This window comes from Culex quinquefasciatus, chromosome 3, assembly GCF_015732765.1.
Source record: "Culex quinquefasciatus strain JHB chromosome 3, VPISU_Cqui_1.0_pri_paternal, whole genome shotgun sequence".
Taxonomy (NCBI): domain Eukaryota; kingdom Metazoa; phylum Arthropoda; class Insecta; order Diptera; family Culicidae; genus Culex; species Culex quinquefasciatus.
In genome coordinates this window covers 107,717,894-107,745,805 of record NC_051863.1, presented here as the reverse complement: position 1 = coordinate 107,745,805, position 27,912 = coordinate 107,717,894, and the positions used below count along the sequence as shown (strand labels likewise).

Here is a 27,912-nt window from a genome sequence, read left to right as displayed (position 1 = left end):
TCAAGATTAGATGGTTCAGTTATCTCGGTGGCAGTGCTTGGGAAATCCCGATGCAGCCACGTGGTTATTATGATGGATCGATTCACCCCTAACGAACCTGTTTTGTCTACATTCCAGGTCATCCCCACTTCTTCAATCAGCTGTCCTGCGGGCTGGACGTGGTGTCCATGGCTGGAGAGTGGCTCACGGCCACCGCCAACACCAACATGTTCACGTACGAGATTGCACCGGTGTTTATCCTGATGGAGACGGTGGTTCTGACCAAAATGAGGAAAATCATCGGCTGGGAGACCGGTGACTCCATCCTGGCCCCCGGCGGCTCTATTTCGAACCTGTACGCCTTCCTGGCTGCCCGGCACAAGATGTTCCCGGGATACAAAGAGCATGGAGCCCGTGCCTTACCCGGTGAGCTGGTGATGTTCACTTCTGACCAGTGTCACTACTCGATCAAGTCGTGTGCCGCCGTGTGTGGCCTCGGAACGGAGAACTGCGTGATGGTACCCTCGGACGAGCACGGCAAAATTATCCCCAGCGAGCTGGAACGACTGATTCTGGAGCGGAAGGCCCGTGGACAGATTCCCTTCTTCGTGAATGCTACCGCCGGAACTACGGTGCTGGGTTCGTTTGATCCCCTCAATGCCATTGCCGACATCTGCGAAAAGTACAACTGCTGGTTCCACATCGATGTAAGTTTAAAATTACACTTCCTCCTCAATCATAGAGTGATATTCAAGACTGATTGCGTTCATAACGAACCTAGAATGATGCTTCTTTGGTGCTCCTAACGATTTATTGCTCTGACGAACAGCAACGTGAACGGGGGATCCCACGTTTATTCCTGTGAATTCTGAACAGTATTGTTGTTTGAACATTCGTGCTCAAACTTAAACTCAAAAACAACTTAAACTCAAACCAATTCAACGAATCATATTCGCGATTAACTTTACGCAGTTGGTCTGGCCGTTTAGAAAAGGAGGATTTTGATTAGACAAGTTAAGGTTAGGGTTGACAACAAAATATATATTTTCACCGGACTCATGTTCAGTTCCAAAACTACGACTTAGAACACAGTTTTCCGATAATCGACCCTTGCGAAAAACAAATTTCCCTGTCCAATACCAACCAACCTACTTCTTGAATACGACTGCATGCATCCAGTTTCATCCAAACGTTTGATTGATTCCCTCCCTCTTTAATCTTCTTTTTTTTTCACAGGCTGCGTGGGGTGGTGGCTTATTGTTGTCGAAGAAATACCGCCATCCAAGATTCTCCGGCGTTGAACGGTAAGTTTCACCCAAATGCACATATCCAGCCCGCGTAATTATACTCTTGAAGCAAGTAACGCCGAAATTGATTTTTTTTTCTTCTCTGACTGAGATTTAAAATCTCCGGGAGCACGCCTGGCTGGGCCGAAACAATCACACGGGCCTTCCCTATGACAGAGCACGGTCGCTCCAGCTGTTCTTTTAACCTTCCGGGTGGCACAGCCGGGTTAAAACTTTAATCATTCATCCATTGTCAAACCCCCCTCGGTCCCGTCCGTCTCCGACAGGGAAAATGGGGGAAAACAAAGTCGGCCGATGTTTCAATTCGTCAAACACTGACATTGAATCCTGCATGGCATACTGCTGAGCCTTAAAGCTTTTCCTGTTGATGAAGTAGCTCGGAAGTGCGGTGTGATTAGGAAACAATATTTCAGCGGGATGGAAAAGGATAGCACTCCAGATGGTACCAAAGGAGATATTATGAAGGAACTTTGGTGTGTAAGATAATGTTATCATTTGCAATAATGATTTTTTTGTAATTCCTATTAAAACTACTTAAATTTCCTGTTATTTTTGAATGACGAAATCTGGAGTTTTTAAAAAAAAAAAAAAAAAAAGGTCCAATAAACCAAATATTCAGTTTTTGTTTTTTTGTATGTTTTTTTAATACCCCTGACTCAAGGCGGTTTCAAAAACACCCAAAAAGTAAAAACCGAAAATTTGGTATATTAGGCCTTTAAAAAAAACTCCAGAAACGGCCTTCTTTTCATCGCCATAATTAACAGTATTTTAGTGCTAAAAAGTTTCATACCTGCAAAAAAAGTCATCTGAGCAACTTAAAAAATATTGAAGGTATGTATTGAATTTGTACCGTCATCAGGGGTGACATTGGGGGTGGGGATTTATCTTTTGAAGGAATTTTTTGATCGATTTGGTGTCTTGGGCAAAGTTGTAGGAATGGATATGGACTACACTGGAAAAAAGTGATACACGGTAAAAAAATTTTTGGTGATTTTTATTTAACTTTTTGTCACTAAAACTTGATTTGCAAAAAACACTATTTTTATTTTTTTTAATTTTTGATATGATATATTTGATTGATATTTTCAAATGCCAACTTTTCAGAAATTTCCAGGTTGTGCAAAAAATCTTTGAGCGAGTTATAAATTTTTGAATCAATACTGATTTTTTCAAAAAATCGAAATATTGGTCGCAAAAATTTTTCCTTTTCATTTTTCGTTGTAAAATTAAATTTGCAATCAAAAAGTACTTTAGTGAAATTTTGATAAAGTGCACCGTTTTCAAGTTAAATCCAATTTTAAGTGACTTTTTTAAAAATAGTCGCAGTTTTCATTTTTTTTTTTTTAAGTTAGTGCACATGTTTGCCCACCTTTGAAAAAAATATTTTTGAAAGGCTGAGAGAATTCTCTATATTTTGCATTTTTAAACGTTGTTGATACGACCCTTCGTTGCTGAGATATTACCATGCAAAGGTTGAAAAACAGGAAAATTTATGTTTTCTAAGTCCCACCCTAACAACACACCATTTTCTAATGTCGATATCTCAGCATCTAATGGTCCGATTTTCAATGTTAAACTATGAAACATTTGTGAAATTTTCCGATCATTTTGAAAAAAATATTTTCAAAATTTTTATACCATCACTAACATTTTAAAAGGGCGTAATATTGAATGTTTGGCCCTTTTTAAATGTTAGTCTTTGTTTAAAAAAATTGAAAAGATCGGAAAATTTCACGAATGTTTTTTTTATTTTAACATTGAAAATCAGACCATTAGTTGCTGAGATATTGACATCAGAAAATGGTGTGTTGATTGGGTGAGACTTAGAAAACATCAATTTTCCTGTTTTTAAACCTTTGCATGGCAATATCTCAGCAACTAATGGTCGTATCAACAAAGTTCAAAAGTGCAAAATATAGAGAATTTTCTCAGCTTTTCAAAAATATTTTTTCCAAAAGTGTGCAAACATGTGCACTAATTTAAAAAAATTAAAAACTTCGACTAGTTTCAAAAAAATCACCTAAAAATGGATTTAACTTGAAAACGGTGCATGATGAAAAATCCTTAATTCACAACCTTTGCTTTATTTTTATTTAATTTAAATTGAAAAAATCTATGAAAATCATAAGTTGCAATTATTACTTTTTTGTTTAGGCTGTTACAAATATTTTTAAAAGTTTTTTTAAATATTTACATCGACTTTTTTAAATATTTGCATCGGCCTTAATTCAAACTTTGAAATAAAAACTGGAATATCAAAGCACATTTGACACTTTCAAACGCATAATTAATCAAATGCCACCCAGACAATCAGTGCCCGCGTCACAAAGTGTGCCAACCACAAATTTGTCAACTCACTCTAATTTTCATTTTTGGGCGAAAAACCTCCACCGCAAAGCTATTAGGTTAAAAGCATTTCCATTTTGGATGCAATCAACAGACTCGAGGTGGAGTGTGGCTGAATTGTTTAAATTTTAGCCGCGTGAGGATGAATTTGAATTTCAACCGATAATCCGTGGGCTTTCGGCAAGCCACAATCAATTTGGGAAATTGTTTCTTGTTTTTATACTGCAAGCTTTGCTTTATTGCTCCCCATGGAGAGTTAATTGATGCGGGGTTCACATTGTTAATGAATGTTTTTAATTGAAAGTGCGGTTCCAGGTGCTGGACATTTTTAAACTCAACAACACATTAATTTAAGCTGGATTTAGTTTAAAAAATAAAAACAAAACTAACGAACGTCCACCAGATGTGCACCAGCATCCGGTAATCCCTTTCCAGGCTTGTTTATACCACCCTCTGAAGCAAAAATTTGTTCATTTGCGTATTACGCATGCTTTACACAGCAGACGGTACACGGCAAATGCATTAGAATTGCTCAGTTTTATTAGGGAAAAAAGGGGAGGATGTTTCGAGCAGCAGCAGCAGTGGAAAGGGAAGGCACTCTATTAGGTACCGGATTGGCTTTATAATCCTCTCCGGTGAATGATAACACCTGCGCATGATGGAATGCGGTCCCCTGCCTAACAACACTTGCTTACTTTATATTTATTTTGTAGCTTCATATTGTTTCAACTATGGCAAATTCTCGTATGTTTGGCAGGTTAAGCACTCGTTCCTAACTCCATCCAATTTGCTAATTTTCACTATTTAATCAACTTATTTTGTAAAACTGTTGAAAGAAACACCAAATGCATGGTATTATAAAAAAGGCACTCATTTTCAATATAAACATTGAAATCACAGGCCATGGTATTAACATTTGAGCATGAGCATGAGAGACCACCCATGGTTGCCCCTCCGTTGCTGAACAGAACCGTAATATCCTTTCAGCACTACTGATCATAGGCTCCGACGATCTAGTGGTGTTTCCCTTATCAACAGCATGTATGAATGCGCCGAAAAGATAAAACACCATGATTGCTAAAACTAGATCAGTTGCGAATAGGTAACAGTCATTGGCCACCAACGGCGCCCGCCATGTCAGTTTGTAGATCTCGATTTTAAGGGACGGGAATGTTAGTTAGCGCAGGTTGCTACTAGGGCAGCTGATTTACTCTGTGCTTACACCCCACAAGCGCCAAGAACCTGAAAAATGGTTAGTAAGATAGGGTGCTTGGTCAGGATTCATCATAAAAGATGATGACCCAATCATAGTGTTTGTTGAAATGTTTTATACATTATTCTCAAGGCAAACAATCGGATGCTGCGGATGAGACATTTCCCGTTTAGCTGCTGTTAAATTTTAAATGAAACGGTTTAATATTAGACAGCCGGCTGTGGAAAGATAGAACCAAATAATGTTTATTTATAGAATGAGGTGTTAAACGCAATGCTGCAATGATAGTGTAGTCTGTTTTTTAATTATATAACCATTTAATTCATAAATTTGTTAAGGAAAAGACACTACGAACTCAACCATCAAATGCCTTCCGATCTTCTTTCTGTTAGCTATATGAGGTATTGATTTTCGTTGCCTCTCGAGCTACGATGCTATGGAGAGGGCTTAACACACAAACAACCGACGTCGAGCCCTCCGAGCTACGGAGCTATGGGAAGGTCTTTTCAACACAAAAAAGACTCGCGCACCACTCAACGTTCTTGATGAATCAAAATATTTTTTTACGCGATAAACCTAACGAACTCAACCGTCAAATTGTCTTCCAACCAGCGATGACGAAGAAAGGGCTTTAAGCACACAATAACTCACCGATTAATATAAATAAATTCGAAGATCGATCTTGTTTTATAGCAACAGCGCAACTCAAAACTCCATCTCACAATCCTGAATTGTTTTTTTTCACTTTGCACACAAACCCAATCATCCACTCACACAAAAGAGACGAAAATTATCGCGAAAAAACAGGACTGCGCGTCTCCAGAAACACTGCACTTATCCACAAGCCATGGTATTTACATTTGAATGAAAAAAGTGTACACTTAAGCCCCGGTGGTTGGTCTCTTTTTCGTTTGATACTTTTTTTTGTTTGTTGTTGTTGTTGATTTTATTGGGGGACCCTATGGGTCATTCGCTCCTAATTTTTTGTTTGTACCCCGTTGGTTGTTCAATGTCAAACTAAAAAGTGACAAACTGTGACTTTTTACACGGCGCTCACGCACTCTATCAAAACAAACGTTTGGTGGTGTGTGTGAACTCCGTGTAAAAGGGGGTGTAAAAAGTGACCCCGTTCGTTTGACAACAGTTGATGGAAAACCATGGGGGTTTGAGTATATTCAAATGCATTTTACATCTGCCCTGTTGTTTTGCCATCTTTAGTTTTCAAAATATCTTAGTATTGAGGATTTTCTTTTATTTTTCGCCGAATATTTTTTTTGCAGTAGTTTAAGGCCGTTGCAAATACAAAACTTATTTTTTCGGTTTAGGCTCTTTTCAAATGGAATTGCTGTATATGTAGGGGAAATTCTCGTATGTTTGGCAGGTTAAGCACTCGCTCCTAACTCCATCCAATTTGCTGATTTTCACTATTTAAACAACTAATTTTGCAAAACTTTTGATAGAAACTTGCATGCTCACTTCTTATTGAGCTATTTATCACTCAATTTCAGTTGAAAACGCTTTTGATTAGCTTTAATTGAATGTCAAAATTCTGACCTGCCAACATTAGAGGCACGCTGGAATTAGATGCTGTTCCCCTATATATGTGGGTCTCGTGGCGCAGGGGTAGCGGCTTCGGCTGCCGATCCCGATGATGCTATGAGACGCGGGTTCGATTCCCGCCTTATCCACTGAGCTTCTATCGAATGGTGAAGTAAAACGTCGGTCCCGGTTTCTCCTGTCTCGTCAGAGGCGCTGGAGCAGAAATCCCACGTTAGAGGAAGGCCATGCCCCGGGGGGCGTAGTGCCAATAGTTTCGTTTTTCCCCTATATAAATCTAGGAAATTAATTATTGCAAAACAACTGAACAGGTGTATAATGCATTATAAAACACTTTCTTCATGCAAATGTTTATACCAGTGTTGCGATTTTGAGCGCTCATCCGCTCATGAGCGAGCATTTTTCGCTCATTCGTGAGGAGGAGCGCGACGCGAGCTAGCTCACGTTTGCTCGTGCTCGTGTTTGCTCATTTATTTTATGAGCGAAAATGCTCATGGCTCGCGCTCGCGCTCATTTTTGCTCATTGAGCAAAATGAGCGGTATTTTACCTGTAACGGGTAAACGATAATAACTTTTTCAGCAGAGCTTCGAGGTTGTTTTTTTATGGAGGCTTGAATAGGCTAATCTTAATAATATTGGATGAAGTTATTTGTCATATTTTTTTGTTTTGAAACTTGTTTTGGAGTCAGAGTTAAGGGGTTAAGGTGTTACATTAAGATCTGTACACAGTAAAAAAACCATAGAAATATTACATCTGGGAAGTACGTCTTTTATGTTAGAAAAATGCGTAATTTTACTTCTGAAAATGTGTGATTTTGCCACTTTTCTGGTGTAATGTAACTTTTTCAGTCTAAATCGAGGTAAAATTATAACATTCAAGAGGTAATATTCAATCTAACAAAATTACAACTTCCAAATGTACACTTTTTTACTGTGTAGAAATAATTCGATTAATGAAAAAAAGTTGATAATAGAGTGACACGTGAAAGTGAACTATTTAATAAAGCTGAAAAGTATCTTTTAAGGAATACAAATATGTTTTCTTGGTAATACGTTTAGTCATGTTTTAATTCCTGGGCACCTCATCTTGTTTAGTCAATTATTTGTAAATAATTGTGCATAATAAATGTCAAATCTGTGTCTAAGATAATTTTCACATCAACTATCTTATTTATATGCTGGAGTCGATCCAAATAAATAAATGAGAAATGAGCGTGCTCACAAGTAAAACATGTTTTAATATAAAAAAATCGATAACCATCCTATTTACAGCTTACTTAAGACCTAAAAATTCCGTTCCTTGACAGTTTACTCTAAATTTTAAAGTGAAATAAGCTAAAAAGAATGTCTGGGATTCTTAGCAAATTAAGACACTTTAATTGCGTGTCAGCCATTTTTCATTGATCGGGAAATTAATCCAAACTAGTTTTCTAAATTATCAAACTCTGAAAAAAATATAGGCTGACAACAATAAAGTTTCATAAACTTACAATTACCACATTGATCACACAAAAAACTTGGGTAGAAAAGTATCCCCCGCAATCCACCGCGATCAACTTGCAACTTTGATGAGTTCATGTCCCTTTTTCACGATGAAATTATCTTCAAAAGTGGCAATCCAATTGGCCTGTGCCAGATTCATAATTAATACTAAAAATCTACCTGATTTGCTGATGAGCGCTCATTGAGCGCGAGCGCATGCGTTGAGCATGAGCGAGCACGAGCTACCTGTTAAGTCCTCATGCTCATGAATGAGCGAGCACGGATTCTGGCTCGCTCGCTCATTCGCAACCCTGGTTTATACCGAAACCTGATTTTTTTTTTATTCGATGAAATATACAAACTTTTTTTTTTCAAATGTTAAGCTAGATTTTTGAAACTTTTTACTATTTTTCGCAAATAGCCAAACTAATCACCTTTCTTTTGCGTGTAACACAGCTAAAATCGGATGAGATATGATTTTCAAAAAAAAAGTGGTTTTAGCGAAAATCAACGAAAATTGCCATTTTTCGGACCAAGGAACCCCCAGAAAAAAATTGAGCCCGATCAGAGAATTTTTTTGCGAATCGAATGAATCAAAAATCATTACGTATGATTTTTTATTATCTATTATAGGTATTTATTACTAACTTATTTTGCACTTAGGAATCTCCCACCTCGTGATTGGAACTCATAATTTTTGGGTTATATCCGAGTACCTAACATATGATTTAGACATAAATTTCATTGAAATTGTGAAATTTTTTAAATGCGGACGAATAATATTTGTGGTGTTATTTCTTTTTTCATTTTCCGGTTTCAATAAAATTTAACCATTTAATTGGAAATTATTGTTCAAAACATTTTTTTTGTTTTCTAATTTTTAAATGACGACAATGTTCTAAAAATACCTGAATTTAAAAAAATCAACCGATGTTTTTTCAGTTTAAGAGATCGAAATTTATTTTCAATTTTTTTTCGCATTTTGCCCTCAAGCTCAAATTTGGCCCGCCATTCAAAACTTTGAACACCCCTAGCCTAAAAAAATGTTTTTTTTTGTGTTTTTGAAACCGCCTTGAGTCTTTTAACCAAATTCCCAAAAATATAACGGTTGTCAGAAGTTTTCAAATATGGTGCATTTTTATTATTTATTTCTATGACAATGAAATGGAACGGAAGAATACGCTAAGAAGTGTTTTTTTTTTAATCTACATATAATCCAAACCAGCAACTCTACTTTGCAAAAACAGAGCTCTATCCTTAACTCCATTTCCATCCGAAACATGGGCTATCTGCTCTACCAAAATTGCAGTTGCGCTCCCTTTAAAGTCAAATATTTAAATTAATTTTTATTCAGTGTCACTGAGCAAACAGAGATAAGCGGATTCGCCACCGCAATGCTCATCTTTTTCTCACTTTACTCCGGCCGGAGAGAAACATCATGTCCCCGTCGACAAAAGTAGTGCGTCCATCCCGGGAATTCCCGGGACAAAAATCCCGGGATTTTACCGAAACCGGGAATTCCCGAATCCCGGGATTTTCTATAATTTGTCCCGGGAATTCCCAAAATTGAAAAAAATATCATATTTTGGTCTGGAAATTCAGATTTGGTTGTGAAAATAGTAGAACAGTTGAATACTCAGTAATCAATAAAATTAATTAAAATTTGTATTCAGCAAATCTCAGCATCAAATTGGCTTTTTAGGAAAAAATAGTATAATTTTAATTAACAGGTTCGCAAAATGCCTAGTGCTTTAAAAAAATTTCTCTTTTATTTTATTTTTTTTAAAGACTGGATATATTTACGTACCTATATTTTCGATTTTAAATTTGTCAGAAAAACAATATCATATCAAATTATTTATAATCAAACACCGGCATCTAGGGCAAATAAATACAGATGTAACGAATAAAGACAGCTATTAAAGCAAACAATAATTGCATGACGTTTTAGATGACTTCGGTTAAAACAGGAACAGAAAAAAACAATTTGTACTTCCTAATGTATTGCTCTAAAATTTCATATTTAGACTGTAATTCTGATTTTACCTCGGTTGGCGGTAGTAACTTGAAGATAATTTGTAAAATATGTTTTATATAAAACAATGAATTCAATACTTATCTGAAATTTTACATTGACTAATATCATTTTATTTATTTTCGTTTTTTGTTTTTTAGACATATAAATTTTTTCTACGTTGTTTTAGTCATGTCATATAAAAATATATATAGAAGAAATAAAAATATAAAATAATTTCAGAGTTTTTTTTTTGAAAAGGTCCTATAAACATATGGAAGACAAAAGCTTATTAGACCTTTTCAAAAAAAAAACTTAAAAAAAAGAATTATTTAATTTGATTCGCAAATAAAAAAAATCATACTGGAATTAAAAATATTAGTGGATTTAAAATCCTTAACACCACAAACACAAAAAAAAATCTTTTAGGCTATTTTAAAACTGTCGTCTTTGTTTGATGTGAGGATTATCACCAGTTGATATTATTAAGCTAATTCTATGATTTTAAGCTTCAATACATAACAAATGTAATGAAACGTAGATTTTATTACTGATTCAAAAATTTCCCGGGATCCCGGGAATTCCCGGGAGTCCAAAAATATTTTTCCCGTTTCCCGGGAAATTCAAAACCCGGGAAAATTGGACGCCCTAGACAAAAGGGATCCTTCCTGTCTGCCACATCCCGTCAGCAAACAGGGTTCGTCCTTGGCTGACGAGACACGAGACGACGACGACGACGACAAGTGCTACAAATAACGCAGAGGGGTGAAATAATAAAATATGTGTGTACAAAATTAATTCTTAAACACTCCTCCGGGTATCGAAATGCGGGAAAATTTGCTGCCACATCAAACAATCAAAGCGGACGCGCGTTCAAAATAGGGCGAGGGGAGACAGACGCAAGCTGGCGCCACGTGGCCACGTGCAGCGCGAGGCAGGGAGGGAAACCCTTCTGTTTTTGAGCATAAAATATTACTCGGCAACGTGTTACACCCGGAGACCCGGCCGGAAGGACGGACGAACGTTTACAACTGTTGCCCTGATTGATCATGTGATGCTGAAGAGAGAGAGAGAGAGAGTGCGGAAATTTGGGCAAAAATACTGACGTGATTTTTTTACGTTTGTTTCCAGGGCGGATTCGGTCACATGGAACCCACATAAGTTGATGGGTGCTCTGCTGCAGTGTTCGACGATTCACTTCAAGGAGGACGTAAGTATTGATTTCGTATAATTTTTGTTTTTCAAAATGCACAGGTGACGGTTATATTCAATAGTATTAAAACATCGTCCCGGAAGAGGGATCTGAAATATCAGTTCAATAATTATTTTTTTACTGAAGAAAAAACGTAATGACGGTGAGCATTTAAACTGGTTTTGTTATAAATATATGTAAAAGAATGTTCTAAAATCTAAAATTAAGGCTTTACATGTAAGTTTTCAAATGACAAATATTTGAAAAAAAGAAGTAAAACTTTTAGAAAAAATACTTTTAGAAATTCATTGATATTTTACAAATTTGTGACATTAAAACATCACTGTAATAATGGGCAAAGCATTTTACGATACTATTAGTTTAAAAACATAAAAATTAGGCACAAAGTATCGCCCAACCAATTTTACAAGTTTTTTTCAATGAAAAATTTAATTTCAATCAAAAAAAAATCCCTTCTGATTTTGACGAAATTTATTAAAACACAAAAATTGAAACAAAAACTTGAATTTAAATTTGCAAAGATCTTATTCAGTTTCAAGTATCGTCATCAGGAGTTAGGTTGGGGCATACAAATTTCTGCCTTTGGTAGGTATGACTTGATCGTACCGAAAACCGGGGTGAAATTGAGAGGGTTTCAGTTCATTTTTTGAATATTTTCCAACAGTCGTCGTGCTAGCTTGTCGTACGTGCATTTTGAGTTAAGAACGCCATTTTGTGCAGCTCACATTGCCTCATCTTTTGACCTTCACAGATCCCCAAAATTCGATTTCAATCCTGAGATATTCAATGAAAACCAAAAGAGCTCCGAAAATTTTTGTCACTTTTCGTATAAAAGTAGTTTCAATCTTGTCGTGCTATCTTGTCACTCCCTGAAAATTGATGTAAGTGCGACAAAGGGCAAAGGGATTTCAGGTTGACGCACGTACAAGTTAGACTACCGTAAACATTTGTAATTATAACTCGGGACTCCAGCGACCAACTTTAACCAAACTTCGGGACAATGCACAGAATGGTCAGCCAAACAAAAAGTGTTTCCAAAGAAGTTATTTTGTGTTATTGGTTCACCCATACAAGTCTTCATACAGTATGTAAAAAAAAAGTATTTACACCCCTTGGGCACTATGCACATTTTGTGATGAAACATGTAAACAATTTAATGTTGACATAAACCTAGTACTACGTTTTGTTCAAAAACTCATGCCGAACATTTTGCTGCAAAAAGCTCATGAAAAGATGTTTTCTATAAAAAGTTATATAACAAATACTATTACAAAAATAAAAAGGTGCAAAAGTTTGTACACCTTTCGAAAAATTAACATAAATAAAGTTATTTGTTGACAAATCACCATAAATCCAGTCTCCCAACTCCAAATAGGCATCCTTGACTGATTAAAAAAATAATTTGGATTGAATATAAAGTTTACTAATTACTTAGTATAAAAGTTTATATAACTCTGGAAATTAATAATAAATAAAACTTATCTAAACTTAATTTTGCAAACTTTCAATTTAACTAAATGTCAATATATTACCATAGAATTGCTAAATAAACATTCTGGAGTGGGTATAACACCGTTTTGGGGGTCTTTGTATCGCTAGAATAGATTTTTCGTTGGAATTTCGTACCAACCCGGAATTACGTCGTCGAAAAATCCGCCGGCATCCGAACCGGTCCACAATTCACAAGTTAACCTATGTGGCATCGGAAAGGGCATAAAATTTCCGATCTTTTGATACCCATACATCTAGGTTTTCTATAAAACCCACGTTTTTAAATACCTGGGCAAAAAGTAAGTTTGATCCACGAGAACAAAAATTACGAAATTCCATACATTTTTGGCAGATTGCTCTAACGAAACCATAACAACGTTTTTGCCTAGGTATTTAAAAACGTGGGTTTTATAGAAAACCTAGATGTCTGGGTATCAAAAGATCGGAAATTTTATGCCCTTTCCGATGCCACATAGGTTGACTTGTTAATTGTGGACCGGTTCGAATGCCGGCGGATTTTCCGACGACGTAATTCCGGGTTGGTACGAAATTCCAACGAAAAATCTATTCTAGCGATACAAAGACCCCCAAAACGGTGTTATACCCACTCCAGAATGTTTATTTAGCAATTCTATGGTAATATATTGACATTTAGTTAAATTGAAAGTGTTCAAAATTAAGTTTAGATAAGTTTTATTTAGAATTTCCAGAGTTATATAAACTTTTATACTAAGTAATTAGTAAACTTTATATTCAATCCAAATTATTTTTTTAATTAGTCAAGGATGCCTATTTGGAGTTGGGAGTCTGGATTTATGGTGATTTGTCAACAAATAACTTTATTTATGTTAATTTTTCGAAAGGTGTACAAACTTTTTTTGCACCTTTTTTATTTTTGTAATAGTATTTGTTATATAACTTTTTATAGAAAACATCTTTTCATGAGCTTTTTGCAGCAAAATGTTCGGCATGAGTTTCTGAACAAAACGTAGTACTAGGTTTATGTCAACATTAAATTGTTTACATGTTTCATCACAAAATGTGCATGGTGCCCAAGGGGTGTAAATACTTTTTTTACATACTGTACAATTTTCGCTGCTGTCCATACAAAAATGGTACGTAAATATTCAAACAGCTGTAACCTTTGAGTGAATTTTGTGATCAATTTGATGTCTTCGGCAAAGTTGTAGGTATTGTGGAGGACTATTTAGAAAAAAAAAATAGTGACACGGAAATTTTTTTTCAGATTTTTCAATCAACTTTTTTTTCACAAAAACTCAATTTCCCAAAATACGTATTTTTTTGATATTCGAGATTTTGTTTTAGGGGACAAAAATCAGCAACTTTTGAGCCATAGAGAAACATGGTCAAAAAATCTGCCACCGAGTTATGATTTTTTGGAAAAATAGTGATTTTCAGAAAAAATCGAAATTTCATGCAAAAACAAATTTGACGTCATTTTTTTTATGTAAAATCGAATTTGCAATCGAAAAGTACTTTACAGATTTTTTGATAAAGGGCTCTGTTTTCAAGACATAGCCACGGAAAGTTTGATTTTAGCGAAATATTTGTAGTTTTTCGATTTTTAAAATTAGTGACCATGAGTGACCAATTCCAAAATTTTTTTTTTGTAAGTTCAAAAAAATTTACAATAAATTTGTCTAAGATACATTGAAGATTGGACCTCGGGTTGCTGAGATACAGCCGATTTGAGAAAAAGAAACAGGTAAATTGAAGTTTTCTAGGTCTCACCTAAACAACCCACCATTTTCTAATTTCGATATCTCAGCAATTTATGGTCCGATTTTCAATGTTAAAACATGAAACATTCGTGAAACATTGAATATTACGCCCATTTAAAATGCTAGTCTTGATTTAGTTTTTTTTTAAATATTTTTTTCAAAAAGACATTAGAAAATGGTGTGTAGTTTAGGTGAGACCTAGAAAACTTCAATTTACCTGTTTCTTTTTCTTAGAGCGGCTGTATCTCAGCAACCCGAGTTCCAATCTTCAACGTCTCTTAGACAAATTTAAAGCAAATTTTGTTGAACTTTCCAAAACAATATTTTTAGAAATGGTCACTCATTGTCACAATTTCAAAAATCGAAAAACTGCAAATATTTTGCTAAAATCAAACTTTCCGTGGCTATATCTTGAAAACAGAGCCCTTTATAAAAAAAAATCTGTGAAGTACTTTTCGATTGCGAATTCAATTTTACATTAAAAAATGATGTCACATTTGTTTTTGCATAAAATTTTGATTTTTTCCAAAAATGAACTGGCTCCGTGGCTTAATGGTTACGGCTTCTGCCTCACAAGCAGAAGGTTCAGGGATCAAATCCCGGTCGGTTCCTTTGAATGTTGGAATCATGAATTTGAACTTTGAATATGTACAAAAACGAAAATGAATAAGGCGGGATTCGAACTCACGCCTTAGGATCGGTGGTCTGGGACGCTAAGCAGTCGGCCATCAGAAAATTTACACTCTAGCAGTGAAATGATCCGTAGTGTTGAAACATGTCATCTTCTCATATTAAATACGCGCTGATCCCTGATTTGCCTGACGGGATTGGAAGTCTAAATATAGATCGAGTTTCCTTCAGATGCTTGCTTCTATGTTTAGGCGGGGCCGAACAATGCCCAGCGACCTCGGAATTGGACCGCAAGGAGCTCTGTCATTCTGAAACGGGTCGTTGGAAGCAGCGCGAGGGCTATCACTACCTAATACCCGGGACTGAGATAAGTTGTATCAGCATTCGTCACATACAAAAGTCTGATACAAACTATACTTTCCCATAATTTCGCTACCGGTTAGCGGGTATTGGATTGGACCACACACACACACACACACACACACACACACACACACACACAAATTTTGATTTTTTCCAAAAATCACTAACGCTGGTACAAATATTTTTAAAAGTTTTTGTCACCCCCCCCCCTTCAAAATTGGCCCGAAAAATCAGGGGGCAAAAAAAAATATTTTTACAATAAACTTCAAAATTTCTATGAATATTCAAGTGCAACCAGCTGAAATCAAATTAAAATACATTCTTCTGCGTTTAAAATCATTTTTAGCATGTTTGGGTTTATTAAAATCTTTTTTTTCGATACAATTTTTGTTTTTGTCAGATCTTAGATTTTTTTAAAACTAATGATTGCAAAACAACTGAACTAGTGTAAAATGCATTTTAAAACACTTTTTTCATTTAAATGTGTAGACTATGGCTTGTAATTTAAATTTTTAATTTTTTTTTATTTTTTTGCTCCCCCATTTCTACCACTCGAATCGATTGCTCCATTGTTTCAAAAATCTAAAATCTATCCAGGTTTTAAGCACGGAGGACATTACGAATAGTAGCGGCGTTACGCACGTCTGAAATGCCAAAATCGCGTAGTGGTACCAACATTATAAAAAAATGTGCAGCTGTCATACGATTTTGACATTTCAGGCGTACGTGAACATTCGTAACGTCCTTCATACTTAAAAATATGGATATAAGATTTAAAAAAAAACAGTAGAATTTTGAAGAAATACATTTATTTACATTTTATTGTGAATAAATCGAAATAGGCTAAAAGGCAATGATATCGAATCTATTCTGAAGTAAATATTAAATTAAATCAACAATTAAAAATAACATCAGTTTGATTCCATAAAATCTTAAATCCACATAAGACGAAAAGGAGTAGGTAGATTTTTTAAGGAACACGCTGTATTTTTATTTGTTATTGTTCATGAATCAAAATATTGAGAATTTTCAATGTTATCGAATCTATTCTGGAGTAAATATGTTAAAGTTTGAATTGAAACAACATCGATACAATTTAAAAACAGCTACCCATCCCACGTGGTGCGAATTCTGCTGAGTGCTGAAGCGTGTTCCCTTTAATCCCACATTCCTCAAGTAACATCTTTCCCCCAAGTTCCGACGGATGCTTCCCCCTTCTTCCGTTGATCCGTGGCAGAAAAACAAATTGAAATTCCTCAGGCTGTCATCGTCAGCTGTGCATTTTTCCGTTCCATTTCAGAACGTTTGTGACTAACGTTGGTTCCTTCTTTACTTTGTAGGGTCTTCTGATCAGCTGTAACCAAATGTCCGCCGAGTATCTGTTCATGACGGACAAGCTGTACGACATCAGCTACGACACCGGCGACAAGGTCATCCAGTGTGGCCGCCACAACGACATCTTCAAGCTGTGGCTGCAGTGGCGTTCCAAGGGCACGGACGGTTTCGCCCGCCACATGGACCACCTGATGGAGCTGGCCGAGTACCAGGTGAAGCGCATCCGGCAGCAGTCGGACAAGTTCTACCTGATCCTGGAGCCGGAGTGCGTGAACGTGTCCTTCTGGTACATCCCGAAGCGGCTGCGGGGCGTTCCGCACGACGCCAAGAAGGAGACGGAGCTGGGCAAGATCTGTCCGATCATAAAGTCCCGGATGATGCAGTCCGGCACGCTGATGGTGGGCTACCAGCCGGACGATCGGCGTCCCAACTTTTTCCGCTCGATCATTTCGTCGATCGCGGTCACCGAAGCCGACGTCGACTTTATGCTCAACGAGATTGATCGCCTCGGCCAGGATCTGTAAGCAGTAGCAATTGCGCCGTGTTCTTTGCCATTCAACAATAAAAAAAAACAGATAACACACTAATTTGGTAGGAAAGATATCCATTTTCCCAGCACTAAGTAGCAGACGTTAGTTTTAACGAGGTAAGTGAAGGTTTGAAGCTGCCCAAACGAACAATTTGAGAGCGACGAAACGTTTAACAACCAAGGAGTATCAGTTGCAATAACATATCAATGATGAATACAACTGTGTAGCTGTTAAGTTTATTTTAAAATTGGTTTATTCTGTTATGAGATCTGTTTTCCAATAATATATTCGTGAACTTGTTTAGAAAATGTGTTTGTTAGCAACTATTTTTAATAAAGCAAATGATTGTTGTGTCCTGGACATATCTTTTAGTGAAATTTGAAATTGGTTCGCCAAACCGAAAAAGAAATCAAATTACCCCAAACTACCACTAAACCATGCAAGAATATTTACTGAAATTGACTGTTAAATATGGATTAAACCAACAGAAAGAATTATATATACAAAATATATATACATGCAATATACAAACGAAGAACACACATCCACACCTATCTATACATGTTCATTGTTCATCCAATTTCGCAAATTGAGTACTGGTGACAGAGTTTAAAAAACGTACCTTACCATGTTAATTGGTATTATTTCTTTAAGGGAAAAAAAAACTTTCGAATATTAAGTTTGAATTTCAGTTACAAACAAACAAACAAATCAAACAAAAACTGAACATAACGTCAATGTGTAGTGTGCAATAAAAGAAGATGGTGGTTAGGATGACCTGTAGCTTAATGTAAAGATATAGGTGTGTACACTGTGAGGATTGTTTTGCCTGCTGTTCATTTGCATCTGCTCAAGGTTATGTTGTGAACAATTGTACATAAGTGCGGAAACTATACACTAACAAAATTGCTTTAAATCACAAACACACACACACACATTTCCCCACACCAAAGGAATTGATGCGGAAAAACAAAAGATTGCTACCGACTGAATGTTGATCAGAGTGGAGTTGTTAAAGAGAAAGAACGGAACCTTTATCCCATGAACAAACCAAAAATCCATACGCATGTGAGCTTGTAAGCAACGAGTTTTGCCAAAGATTAAAATCGGTCCGAAGAATAATGTTGAGTTTTAAAATTTTCCTGCCCCCCATGTTTTGCGTCGAAACCTTTGCAAACAAACAATCTAGTGACTGACACGAAGTGTAATTCAACTTAGAATATTTGAAGTTAAAGTGCTTGATCATCTATTTATCACAGTTTGTGTTTCATAGTTTAACAAAAGAAAAAGAAAAAGTCAGTAGTTTAGTTGAAAACATGTATTGATACATATGTTTAAGGATTCGAGCGAGAGTATTAGCAAAACAAGTTGAGAGAATGAAAAAAAAAGAAAAACATAAACGACAAAATCACAAAGTCTTCCTTCAAACGAAATGTTAATTAAAACATGACTCCCGCTCGCTCTCAGATACCATAAGTCTTGGTGAAATAGGATACGCACTGTCACACGAGACAGCCTTTGCTTGTACCGTTAGATTTGAACAACGCTCATTTAAAATAAAGAAAAGAAAATAATCCTTTTTCACCATTATGTATATTTCATATCTCGAGAGCGACGGGAGTCGTAGCATAAAACACACATACTAAATGAACAACGTAAGTGAGAATCATATAAATTAGTTGCTTGATTTGTTGAACCAAACAAACTTGTTTACCTGCAGTGAGAAACAATACACAAATTTAAAAAAAAAATACTCTATCGAAAACGAACAGAAAACTTTAACGAAAGCGTCTCCCAAACGTGCAACAAAAGGTGTATCACAAACGAGCACTGATTTTAGCAAAAAAAACAAAAAGATGTATTAAAACAAAAGAAGAAAAAACCAGAACAATTAAATAATACCGTAACAAACCAAAATCGTATATGTAACAATCGTCATGAAACAAAACAAAACGAAAATTGACTCAAATTGAACCCTTGTGACGATCCAAGCACTACTCTATAGACACACATTATGCAAAACTAAACACAATAGATGTTATGTGTTGTTACAATGAAGAAAAAAAAATCACTACAAAAAATGCAAACATCAAACTGCAAATAAAAAAAAGTCAAATAAGTATCTGTAACCCACTAAACAATCTGTGTTTTATTTTCAAACGTTACCGTGTTACATTTTTTTCAGTTTTTGCTTTTTGGGTGTTTTTTAATACCTCTGACTCAAGGCGGTTTCAAAAACGGCCAACAAGCAAAAAATAAAAATTTGGTTTATTGGACCTTTTCAAAAAAACTCCAGATTTATCCAATAAGGTTTGGCCGAATTCCGGGATTAAATTTCCGGAATGGGCATTTCTCTTGATCCCGTATATTTCCACAAAATTGAATTATTGTAACAATATGTCTACCCACATCATTACCAAATAAATAAGAGCTAATATACATCTTCTGTTATGTTTTCCTGAGTTATTTTTATCAAAGGAAAGCCATTCAGATTTCAGAAAATCTCGAAGAAAATTAATTTATGCATTTAATCTTACGTAAACTTTATGCTATTTTAAAGAAAATTTCAAAATATAATCCGCGTTTTTCAAAAAGTTTATGACGATTTGGGCAACAAACGATCAAGAAGGGTAAAGTGGCCAAAAATGAATGAATTAACATGAACCAGCATAATGGAGCTTAATTTCCGGTCCAGTTGCTCTGAAGTTTTCCACCACACCGTCCGATTCTACGATTTTTTTTTTGTTTGCAAAGACAATAATTACACAATAATTCATCAAAAATCCAAAGAAAACTAAACTCAAGTTGAAAAAAAATCATGGATTGTTTTGGACAGTAGGGGAACAGCATCTAATTCCACCGTGTCTCTAATGTTGCCATATCAGTACTTTGACTTTTAGTTACAGCTCCATAATAGTTTTTTCCGACTGCAAATATTGTTGTCTAAAATAATGTTTATTAAAAAAAGACAATCTCTATGCAAAACTAAATATTTTTTAACACTGGAACGTCCAACGCATGTCTAACTAACACGGACGCCCAAGCCTCCTAAAAAAGTTGGAACGGTAACTTCAACTCGCTGGTTCTCGGGCATAACTCGACCAATCGGGACGATTCTTGTTTCCAGGGATTTGTAAGAATGTCCAGATGATCCTAAAATTTTGCAGAACTTGATTTGTAAATTCAATAATTTCTGCGACCGAAAACATCGTTCCACCTTTTTTTTAAATACTGCCTCCGCGGAATTTTTACAGATTACAGATTTAATTAAATTGAGTTCTGCAAAGTTCTAGGATCATCTAGACATCCTAACAAATCACTGAAAAAAACGTCTTGATTGGTTGAGTTATGCTCGAGAACCATGCGAGTCGTCTTTTTATCGGTTGCGAAGTAATACAGTTCTATACTTTTAGCAGATGCGGCGAATGAAGCTAATGTAGGTAATCTCAAAAACTTAAATCTTTAAAATTCGATATCTCTGGAACGAAACATATTCATTTCTGTCGATAAGTGATTTTTATGTAAAATTGAACGGGAAATAATCCAATCCAATCCAATCCAAAAATATGTTGGGGTGTTTTGAGATACGGCCATTTAAAGTTTTCAATTGCGCAATACAGGTAGAAACAATGAATTAATCAAAATTTTGAACACGAAAATGGATTCTACGTCCAATTTCCTTCAAAATTGAGTCCAAGACCGGTCTTCTAACATGTGCATTTCGAGATAATGATGAATTTTGCTTCATATGACTGTCAAGTAACTCTGGGCAAAGTTTCGGAAGGTTTGCTGGTGTCGTTTTCGAGATATAGCCATTTCAAAATGTTATTTCCGACTTTTTCTAATAAAATCTGTAAAATCAATACAATTTCAGCATTTCAAAGAATATACATTTAGAGATAATGATGAATTTTGCTTCATATGACTGTCAAGTATCTCTGGGCAAAGTTTCAAAAGGTTTGCTGATGTTGTTTTTGAGATACTGCCGTATTTAGATGCTATTAACGCCGATTAAATAGATATTCTTAGAAAAAGTCGGAAATTCGGAACATTAAAATGGCTGTTTCTCAACAACTACATCAGCAAACCTTCTGAAACTTTTCCCAGAGATACTTGACAGTCACATGAAGCAAAATTCATCATTATCTCGAAATGCATATTCTTTGAAATGCTGAAATTGTATAGATTGTTATGGTTTTCTTATTGGAAATCGGATGACACATCTTAAAAGGGCTGTATCTCGAAAACTACATCAGCGAATGTTTTCATTTTTTGCTCAGAGTTATGGTGTAAGGAATCGATAGACACCAAAATCTCGGATTGCATATTTTTTTCATAATAACGGTATTTTGAGCACCGTGTAGGAGGTTCGCTCAAAAATTGCCAAAAAGTCGTTTTTTTATGGAGGTACCAAAATGGAGGGGGTGGTCCGATTTGGACGAAATTCGGGATTCTTGCATGTTTTGATAGTATCAACAGCCCTGCCAAATTTGAGCAGGATCGGAGAGGGTAGTTTTCAAATTTGCACTTTTTCGTGCACAGTTGAGATGGAATGACCCATTTGCAACTGCCTTTTATCTGAAGTCCCATACAAACCTTCGGATGATTAAACTTTGTATGTATAATCGAAACTTTGTATTATAGTGACTTCAGAGGATCAAGTCTGGAATGTACATAAAAAAGCGTCTCATTTAATTTTGAACAGAACCATCATAAAAACTGTAGGTTTAAAAATGTTATAAGGATTGGAGATAACCCAGGATTTGATATCCTTCTTAATAAACTAAAGTTGACTTTATAGCTGTCGGCCACTATTGCCTTTTATCTACAAGGACTTACCCACCATACCCATATTTACATATTTAACGGCGCCCGCCGCGGGATTCGAACCGACGACCTCTGAATTGTGAGTCCAGTACACGGTCCAATTGATCCATAGGGGCGGGACGTTGTGGACGATTTTCTTCTTAATCTGTTTTATATCGACTAACCTTTCAAATAGCGCCATGTACAGTACATCAACATTGCGTTTGAAATGTTAGCAGCAATACATGCTTATATATTAAATAATATAAATTAAATCAAGTAACTATGTTGCTAACTCTGGCGCTGCAACAAACTTGATCGTGCCACCATTCACACTCATCCACGTGGATCATCCCGGAATGGCATAGCAATAAAACCTAAACATTTCTGTATCTGTTCCCGCGACAGTTACTGCACGGTTGCTGCCAAGCAAAGAACGAGAACAGGTAGAAAGCAAACACACACACACACACCCCAACACGAAACAGCAATGCGACTTGTTTCGGGATAAACTGGCTGGAATATTTCTAAACATATTCAGTCGACGCCCGAGCTCACAACGCGCAACAAGCTTATCTCTGCTTGTTTGTTCACCACATTCATCATCATTATAACCCGAAACGCCGCTGCGGTTTCGCTATCATCGTCTGTCGTTTTAGCACTGGTCCTATCGGTTGGTCATTACAGTCAGTTCAGCGTCGCCAAGATGAAGTCTTTTGTACCGGTTCCGGACAACAGCGACTTTCCGATTCAGAACCTTCCGTACGGTGTCTTTTCGACGGAAGCTAACGTATGTAACTTAGAAGTTTAATCTGAAGTTCATATCATCAGGTTGTTTTTTTCGTTTTTAAAACCAGTCTCAGCACCGCGTCGGAGTTGCCATCGGAGAGCATGTGCTTGACCTTGGAGCCGTGAAGAACTTTTATCCCGAAAAGTACCACGTAAGTGATGATTGTCTTGTTTTTGCGCGGATGTTTGCACAATCATTGACGCAAATTTGAATACAAGTTATTAATTTTGGGAATTTCTAACAGGAAGCCCTGTCTGCCAATGTCCTGAACCCGTTGATGTCCCTTGGGTGCGAATCATGGGCCGAGGTTCGTCGCATCACCCAGAACTTGCTGCTAGAAGGTTCGGAGCTTCACACCAACCAGGCTCTCCAGCAGACTGCACTGGTTCCGCTGTCCTCGGTCACGATGCACCTGCCGGCCAACATCGGAGACTACACCGACTTTTACTCGTCGATTCATCACGCCACCAACGTGGGCATCATGTTCCGCGGCAAGGAAAACGCCCTCATGCCAAACTGGAAGCACCTCCCCGTGGGATATCACGGCCGGGCCAGTTCGGTGGTCGTATCCGGAACGCCAATCCGTCGTCCCCTCGGCCAAACCCTGCCCGTTGACGGTGCCGATCCTGCCTTTGGGCCGTGCCGGCTGTTTGACTTTGAGCTCGAAATGGCCTTCTTCGTGGGAGGACCACCGACGGAACTCGGCGATCGGGTCACCGTAGACGAAGCGGCCAAGCGTGTCTTCGGGTTCGTCGTCATGAACGACTGGAGTGCTCGGGACATCCAAAAGTGGGAGTACGTTCCGTTGGGACCGTTCACCGCGAAGAATCTCGGAACAACCATCTCCCCCTGGGTTGTCCCCGTGGCCGCCCTAGAACCGTTCAAAGTGGACAACTTCCCCCAGGACCCCAAACCATTCCCGTATCTAACCCACGAGCAAAAGTTCAACTTCGACATCAAGCTGGAAGTGGACATCAAACGTAAGAATTTTGTTTATCCCGTCCGACCACTTTTCAGCAGCGCAAACCGGTTTGTCGCCAAGCCGCGGCCCAACCAGGCGCATTAGAAAACAAATTTTGAATATCATTATCTTCTTCCCTTCTCCCTCCCCCACTCATTAGCTGCCAACGGTGTCGCGACGACCGTCTGCCGGTCCAACTATCGAAACCTGTACTGGACGGCGCTGCAGCAGATTGCTCACCACACCGTCACCGGGTGCAACCTCAAGCCGGGTGACCTGATGGCCAGCGGAACGATCAGCGGCGACGCGGCGGACTCGTTCGGGTCGATGCTCGAACTTAGCTGGAAGGGCACAAAGCAGGTGCAGCTGCTGGGCGGCGAGAGCCGCAAGTTCCTGCAGGACAACGACGAGGTCACCATTCGGGGCTTTTGCCGGAACGATGAGCTGAGGATCGGGTTTGGGTCGGCCAGTGGGGTGGTGCTGCCAGCGAAGCCGTTTGAGTGATGATCGAGGGAAACAGAATTGATGTTGCAATAAAAAAAGGTTTTGAAACTGGTTTAACAGGCAAATTTTATAAGCTTTGGCAAACTCCAAAATTCCTGATTCCCGACCAACAGATCAAAAAAATTTAGGTCCTAATCATCCTCAAAGGAATTCCTGCGTGTTCAAAAGTCAATTTTTCGATTCTAATGAAACATTCCTATTGTCTAAAGAAGCCATTTGGCATCATTATGCCCGCAAGTCTTTTTTGCAATACAACTGTTGTTGCGACGGAGCGCGTCCCTCGTACGGCGCTGAAGCAACCCCCTGTGTTGCGTAGTGTCAAAGTTTGTTATTGTTTATATGGTGCCCGTGCTGTCGCTAATCAAGAGCAGAAAAGTTGAAAACATTCTGAGTTAGCGGGAGCACGGGCGCAGCGAAGAAGAGTAGCTGTGAAAAAACACCGAACTTGTAAGTAAATTGTTATTTGTGAATATCTGTGTAATTAATTGACTAAATAAAATGATAAAGTTTTGTAGCGAGTGGAAAATAAATGTTTTTATTCCGCCACTCCGCTCACAGAACCGGTACCCGGTTCGACATCAACCCGCGAATCAACAACTGTATTTAATCATCTTTTTAACATTTTTTCACTTTTACTTTGTCTACACGCCTTAAGTTACCTGAGATATGGTCTTGAAGTTTTTGAATTTGTTTTATTTGAAAGTTCTGAAAATATCGCAAAAGTTTCATTTTTTAACATAGATAATCTGACCAATAGTTTCCGATATATCGTCAGTTAAAAATTACAGTCTATGTAATTAGGTGAAAATTACGAAAAAAAATCATTTTTATCGATTCGAATTCTTTATGAGGCTGCCCGATTTCCAATGTTCCATAGACAAAATTGTGCTAAATTTTCCCGGTTCTACAAAAATATTTTTTCCAGAAGTGCTTTTCTATCAAGAAGTATTTAGGCAAAATACGAAAATTTATGCCTCCGTCGGGCGTCGACTGACACAGCAGTTGCCCGACCCCTCTTCGATTTGCGTGATACTTTGTCCTAAGAGGTAATTTTGGTTCCTGATTAAAAATCCGCGGTCCTTTTTTTCGATCTCTCGTGACGGAGGGGCCGTACACCCCTTTCATTTTTAAACATGCGAGAAAAGACGTGTTTTCAATAATTTGCAGGCCGGTTTCGAAATTTTGTGGGGACTTTTATTGGATTATTGGACTCCCGATTTAATGGCGATTTTTTTTTCTTAAAATTATTTTATTAGGTCCTTTTCGGTGCTGGGACCTGGTTAGGACCGAGTCGTCTTTTGTAATTACATTTGACTTAATAATTACAGAGGATCTTGTGTGTAAATGTTAGTGGGAGGGGAGCCGATTACCCGCGGCCTACTCGGGGTTAGTAGGGAAGGGATTGATGTTAAGAGACAAGGCGAGGGAAGGGAAGGGGGATTGTGTAGGGGTCTTGGTTGGCTCTGCTGGCCTTTGCTTTTGTCCTCCGCCGCAACTCGGTGTCCAGCTGCTGGGGCGATCTTGCTTTACTTCCGGTGCAAACCAGAAACGACAACTTTGTGTGAAGGCGAGTTATACTAACTGAAGGAAAACTAACTGGAGGAAAACTAACTGAAGAAAAACTAAATGGTTATTTTGGAATCTAAGAGGAACTGATAGATCGGATAGAGAATATCGAGGTCTAGTTGAGATAACCCTGAGGGTATCTTTCAACTTAATTCTGTGAACATGTTGATCCGGACACGCCCATACGAGATGGTCGATGTCCTGATAACCCTGCCCACAGTCGCATAAGTTCGTATCACTCATGTTGATACGGTAAAAATGAGCCTTGGACGAGTAATGGTTCGACATAAGGCGGGACATCGTTGAATCCACGCGTCAAGCAGGGATGCCAGATACACAGATTTGTCTGTGTTTCACAGACTTTTGAGCTTGTGCCAGACATTTTTTGAGGTACACAGACTTTTAAAAAACTTCATTAAATTAATATTTTGTAATCTTTTTTGTCGAAACTTATTTCGTTAGACTTCAAAAGCACGCAATATTTGATGGATTTCAATGACCATGAATTGATATATTTGAATTTTAGACAAATGCACAGACATACACAGACTTTTTTACAGACATTTAAAAAAAAAACAAGTGGCATCCATGGCGTCAAGTCCATCCCCTTGAACCAGGCTTTTCTTTGCACCTTAGGGCGTATGGAATACATCCAACGTCCTTTGGTGTCGTCGTCCCATTGTTTTTGCCAATCCAGAAGCGCATGCTGCCTCGGAAAACCGTAGTATTCTTGTAGGCTAATTGGCCTTTCAAAAATGTCACCACTCTCAGCACCCTTCTTGGCGAGCAAGTCCGCTTTCTCATTACCCTGAATTGAGCAATGAGCGCGGACCCACACCACCGTGATGCTGAAGGACTGAGCCGCCAGGTTGTTTAAAGTCTTGCGTATTTCCGTGAGGAAAAACGCAGACTCCCTGGTCGGCTTCAGAGACCGGATAGCCTCAACAGAGCTAACGCTATCGGTGAAGATGAAGTAGTGGTCAGGTGGCATGGTCTCGATGATTCGCAGTGTGCAGTAAACCGCGGCTAACTCTGCGACGTAAACCGAACTCGGGTCCTTCAGCTTAAAGAACAGCTGATAAGATTCATGATAAACACCGAAACCCGTACAGCCGTCGAGCTTGGAGCCATCGGTGAAGAATCTGTTGTTTGGAGGAACATGGTTGTACTTTGATGCGAAGATCGACGGTACAACTCCCCGCAGAAGATGGTTTGGGATATCGCGAGTATCGGCTTTCATGGACGTGCCGAAGCTAATCAGGGTGCTGCTGGTAACGGAGGCGTGCGCTGTACCGTTGTGCTCGGGCTCCACTCCCACGATGACATAAAGTCATAATATAGAAGCATGCGCCGAGACTCAACGTGAAGGTTTAACAACGTTTCAAAATTGTCAATTACCAGTTTATTCCTGTTATCACACCGGATCATGAACCAGTAAGACAGTTCGTAGTAACGAGTTCGCAGAGGCAATACTCCCGCCAAGACCTCGAGGGTCATGTTGTAAGTTGAGTGCATGCATCCCAAGACAATGCTAAGACTTCGGTACTGTATCCGCTGGAGAACCAACAAGCGTAATTTCGCAGCTGACTGGAAGCAGAAACTGCCATATTCCAGCACCGAGAGTATCGTTGTCTTGTACAGTCGAAGCAGGTCAGAAGGATGAGCTCCCCACCGGTTTCCAGAGACGCTGCGCAGAAAATTAGTTCTTTGCAGGCACTTTTGCTTCAAGTAGTTGATGTGCCAGATTGCTAGATCACCTTGCACAAAGTGCATGTGTTTTTCTGACAACAGGTTGATGAGGAAGTTGCACATCGCTGGATTGAGACCGCTCCGCCGCAGCTTTACTCCCAACACCTCGATGGAGACTGAATCGAATGCTCCCTTGATGTCTAGAAAGAAAGAAGCCATTTGCTGTTTTTTACCACGGGCTATGTCGATTCCTGTGGCCAGCAAGGCTAAACAGTCGCTTGTTCCCTTGCCTCTTCGGAAGCCATACTGCGTGTCTGACAGCAAGTGCTCTCGTTCCATCCATCTCCATGGTTCGATGCGGTCGAGGATCACCTTCTCTAGCAACTTGCGTAGA

The 27,912-nt window shown here is 38.0% G+C and overlaps 2 protein-coding genes across 2 annotated transcripts in view; both read left to right on the top strand.

The window, feature by feature from the left end:
• LOC6052228 (glutamate decarboxylase) overlaps nt 1-19,051 on the top strand; it is a 46,351-nt gene extending 27,300 nt beyond the window's left edge. The window contains exons 3-6 of the mRNA XM_001868491.2: nt 118-686; nt 1,216-1,283; nt 11,030-11,108; nt 16,678-19,051. Of these exons, the coding sequence (XP_001868526.2) occupies nt 118-686; nt 1,216-1,283; nt 11,030-11,108; nt 16,678-17,196 (1,235 nt within the window). The 3' untranslated portion in view covers nt 17,197-19,051. The remainder of the gene's footprint in view (nt 1-117; nt 687-1,215; nt 1,284-11,029; nt 11,109-16,677) is intronic.
• A 3,482-nt stretch (nt 19,052-22,533) lies between these two features.
• Nucleotides 22,534-24,325, top strand: LOC6052229 (fumarylacetoacetase). The gene is made up of 4 exons (XM_001868492.2): nt 22,534-22,798; nt 22,866-22,949; nt 23,043-23,778; nt 23,920-24,325. The coding sequence occupies exons 1-4, from the start codon at nt 22,715-22,717 to the stop codon at nt 24,261-24,263; spliced, it is 1,248 nt and encodes a 415-aa protein (XP_001868527.2). The 5' UTR covers nt 22,534-22,714; the 3' UTR covers nt 24,264-24,325.
• The last annotated feature ends 3,587 nt before the right edge of the window (nt 24,326-27,912 follow it).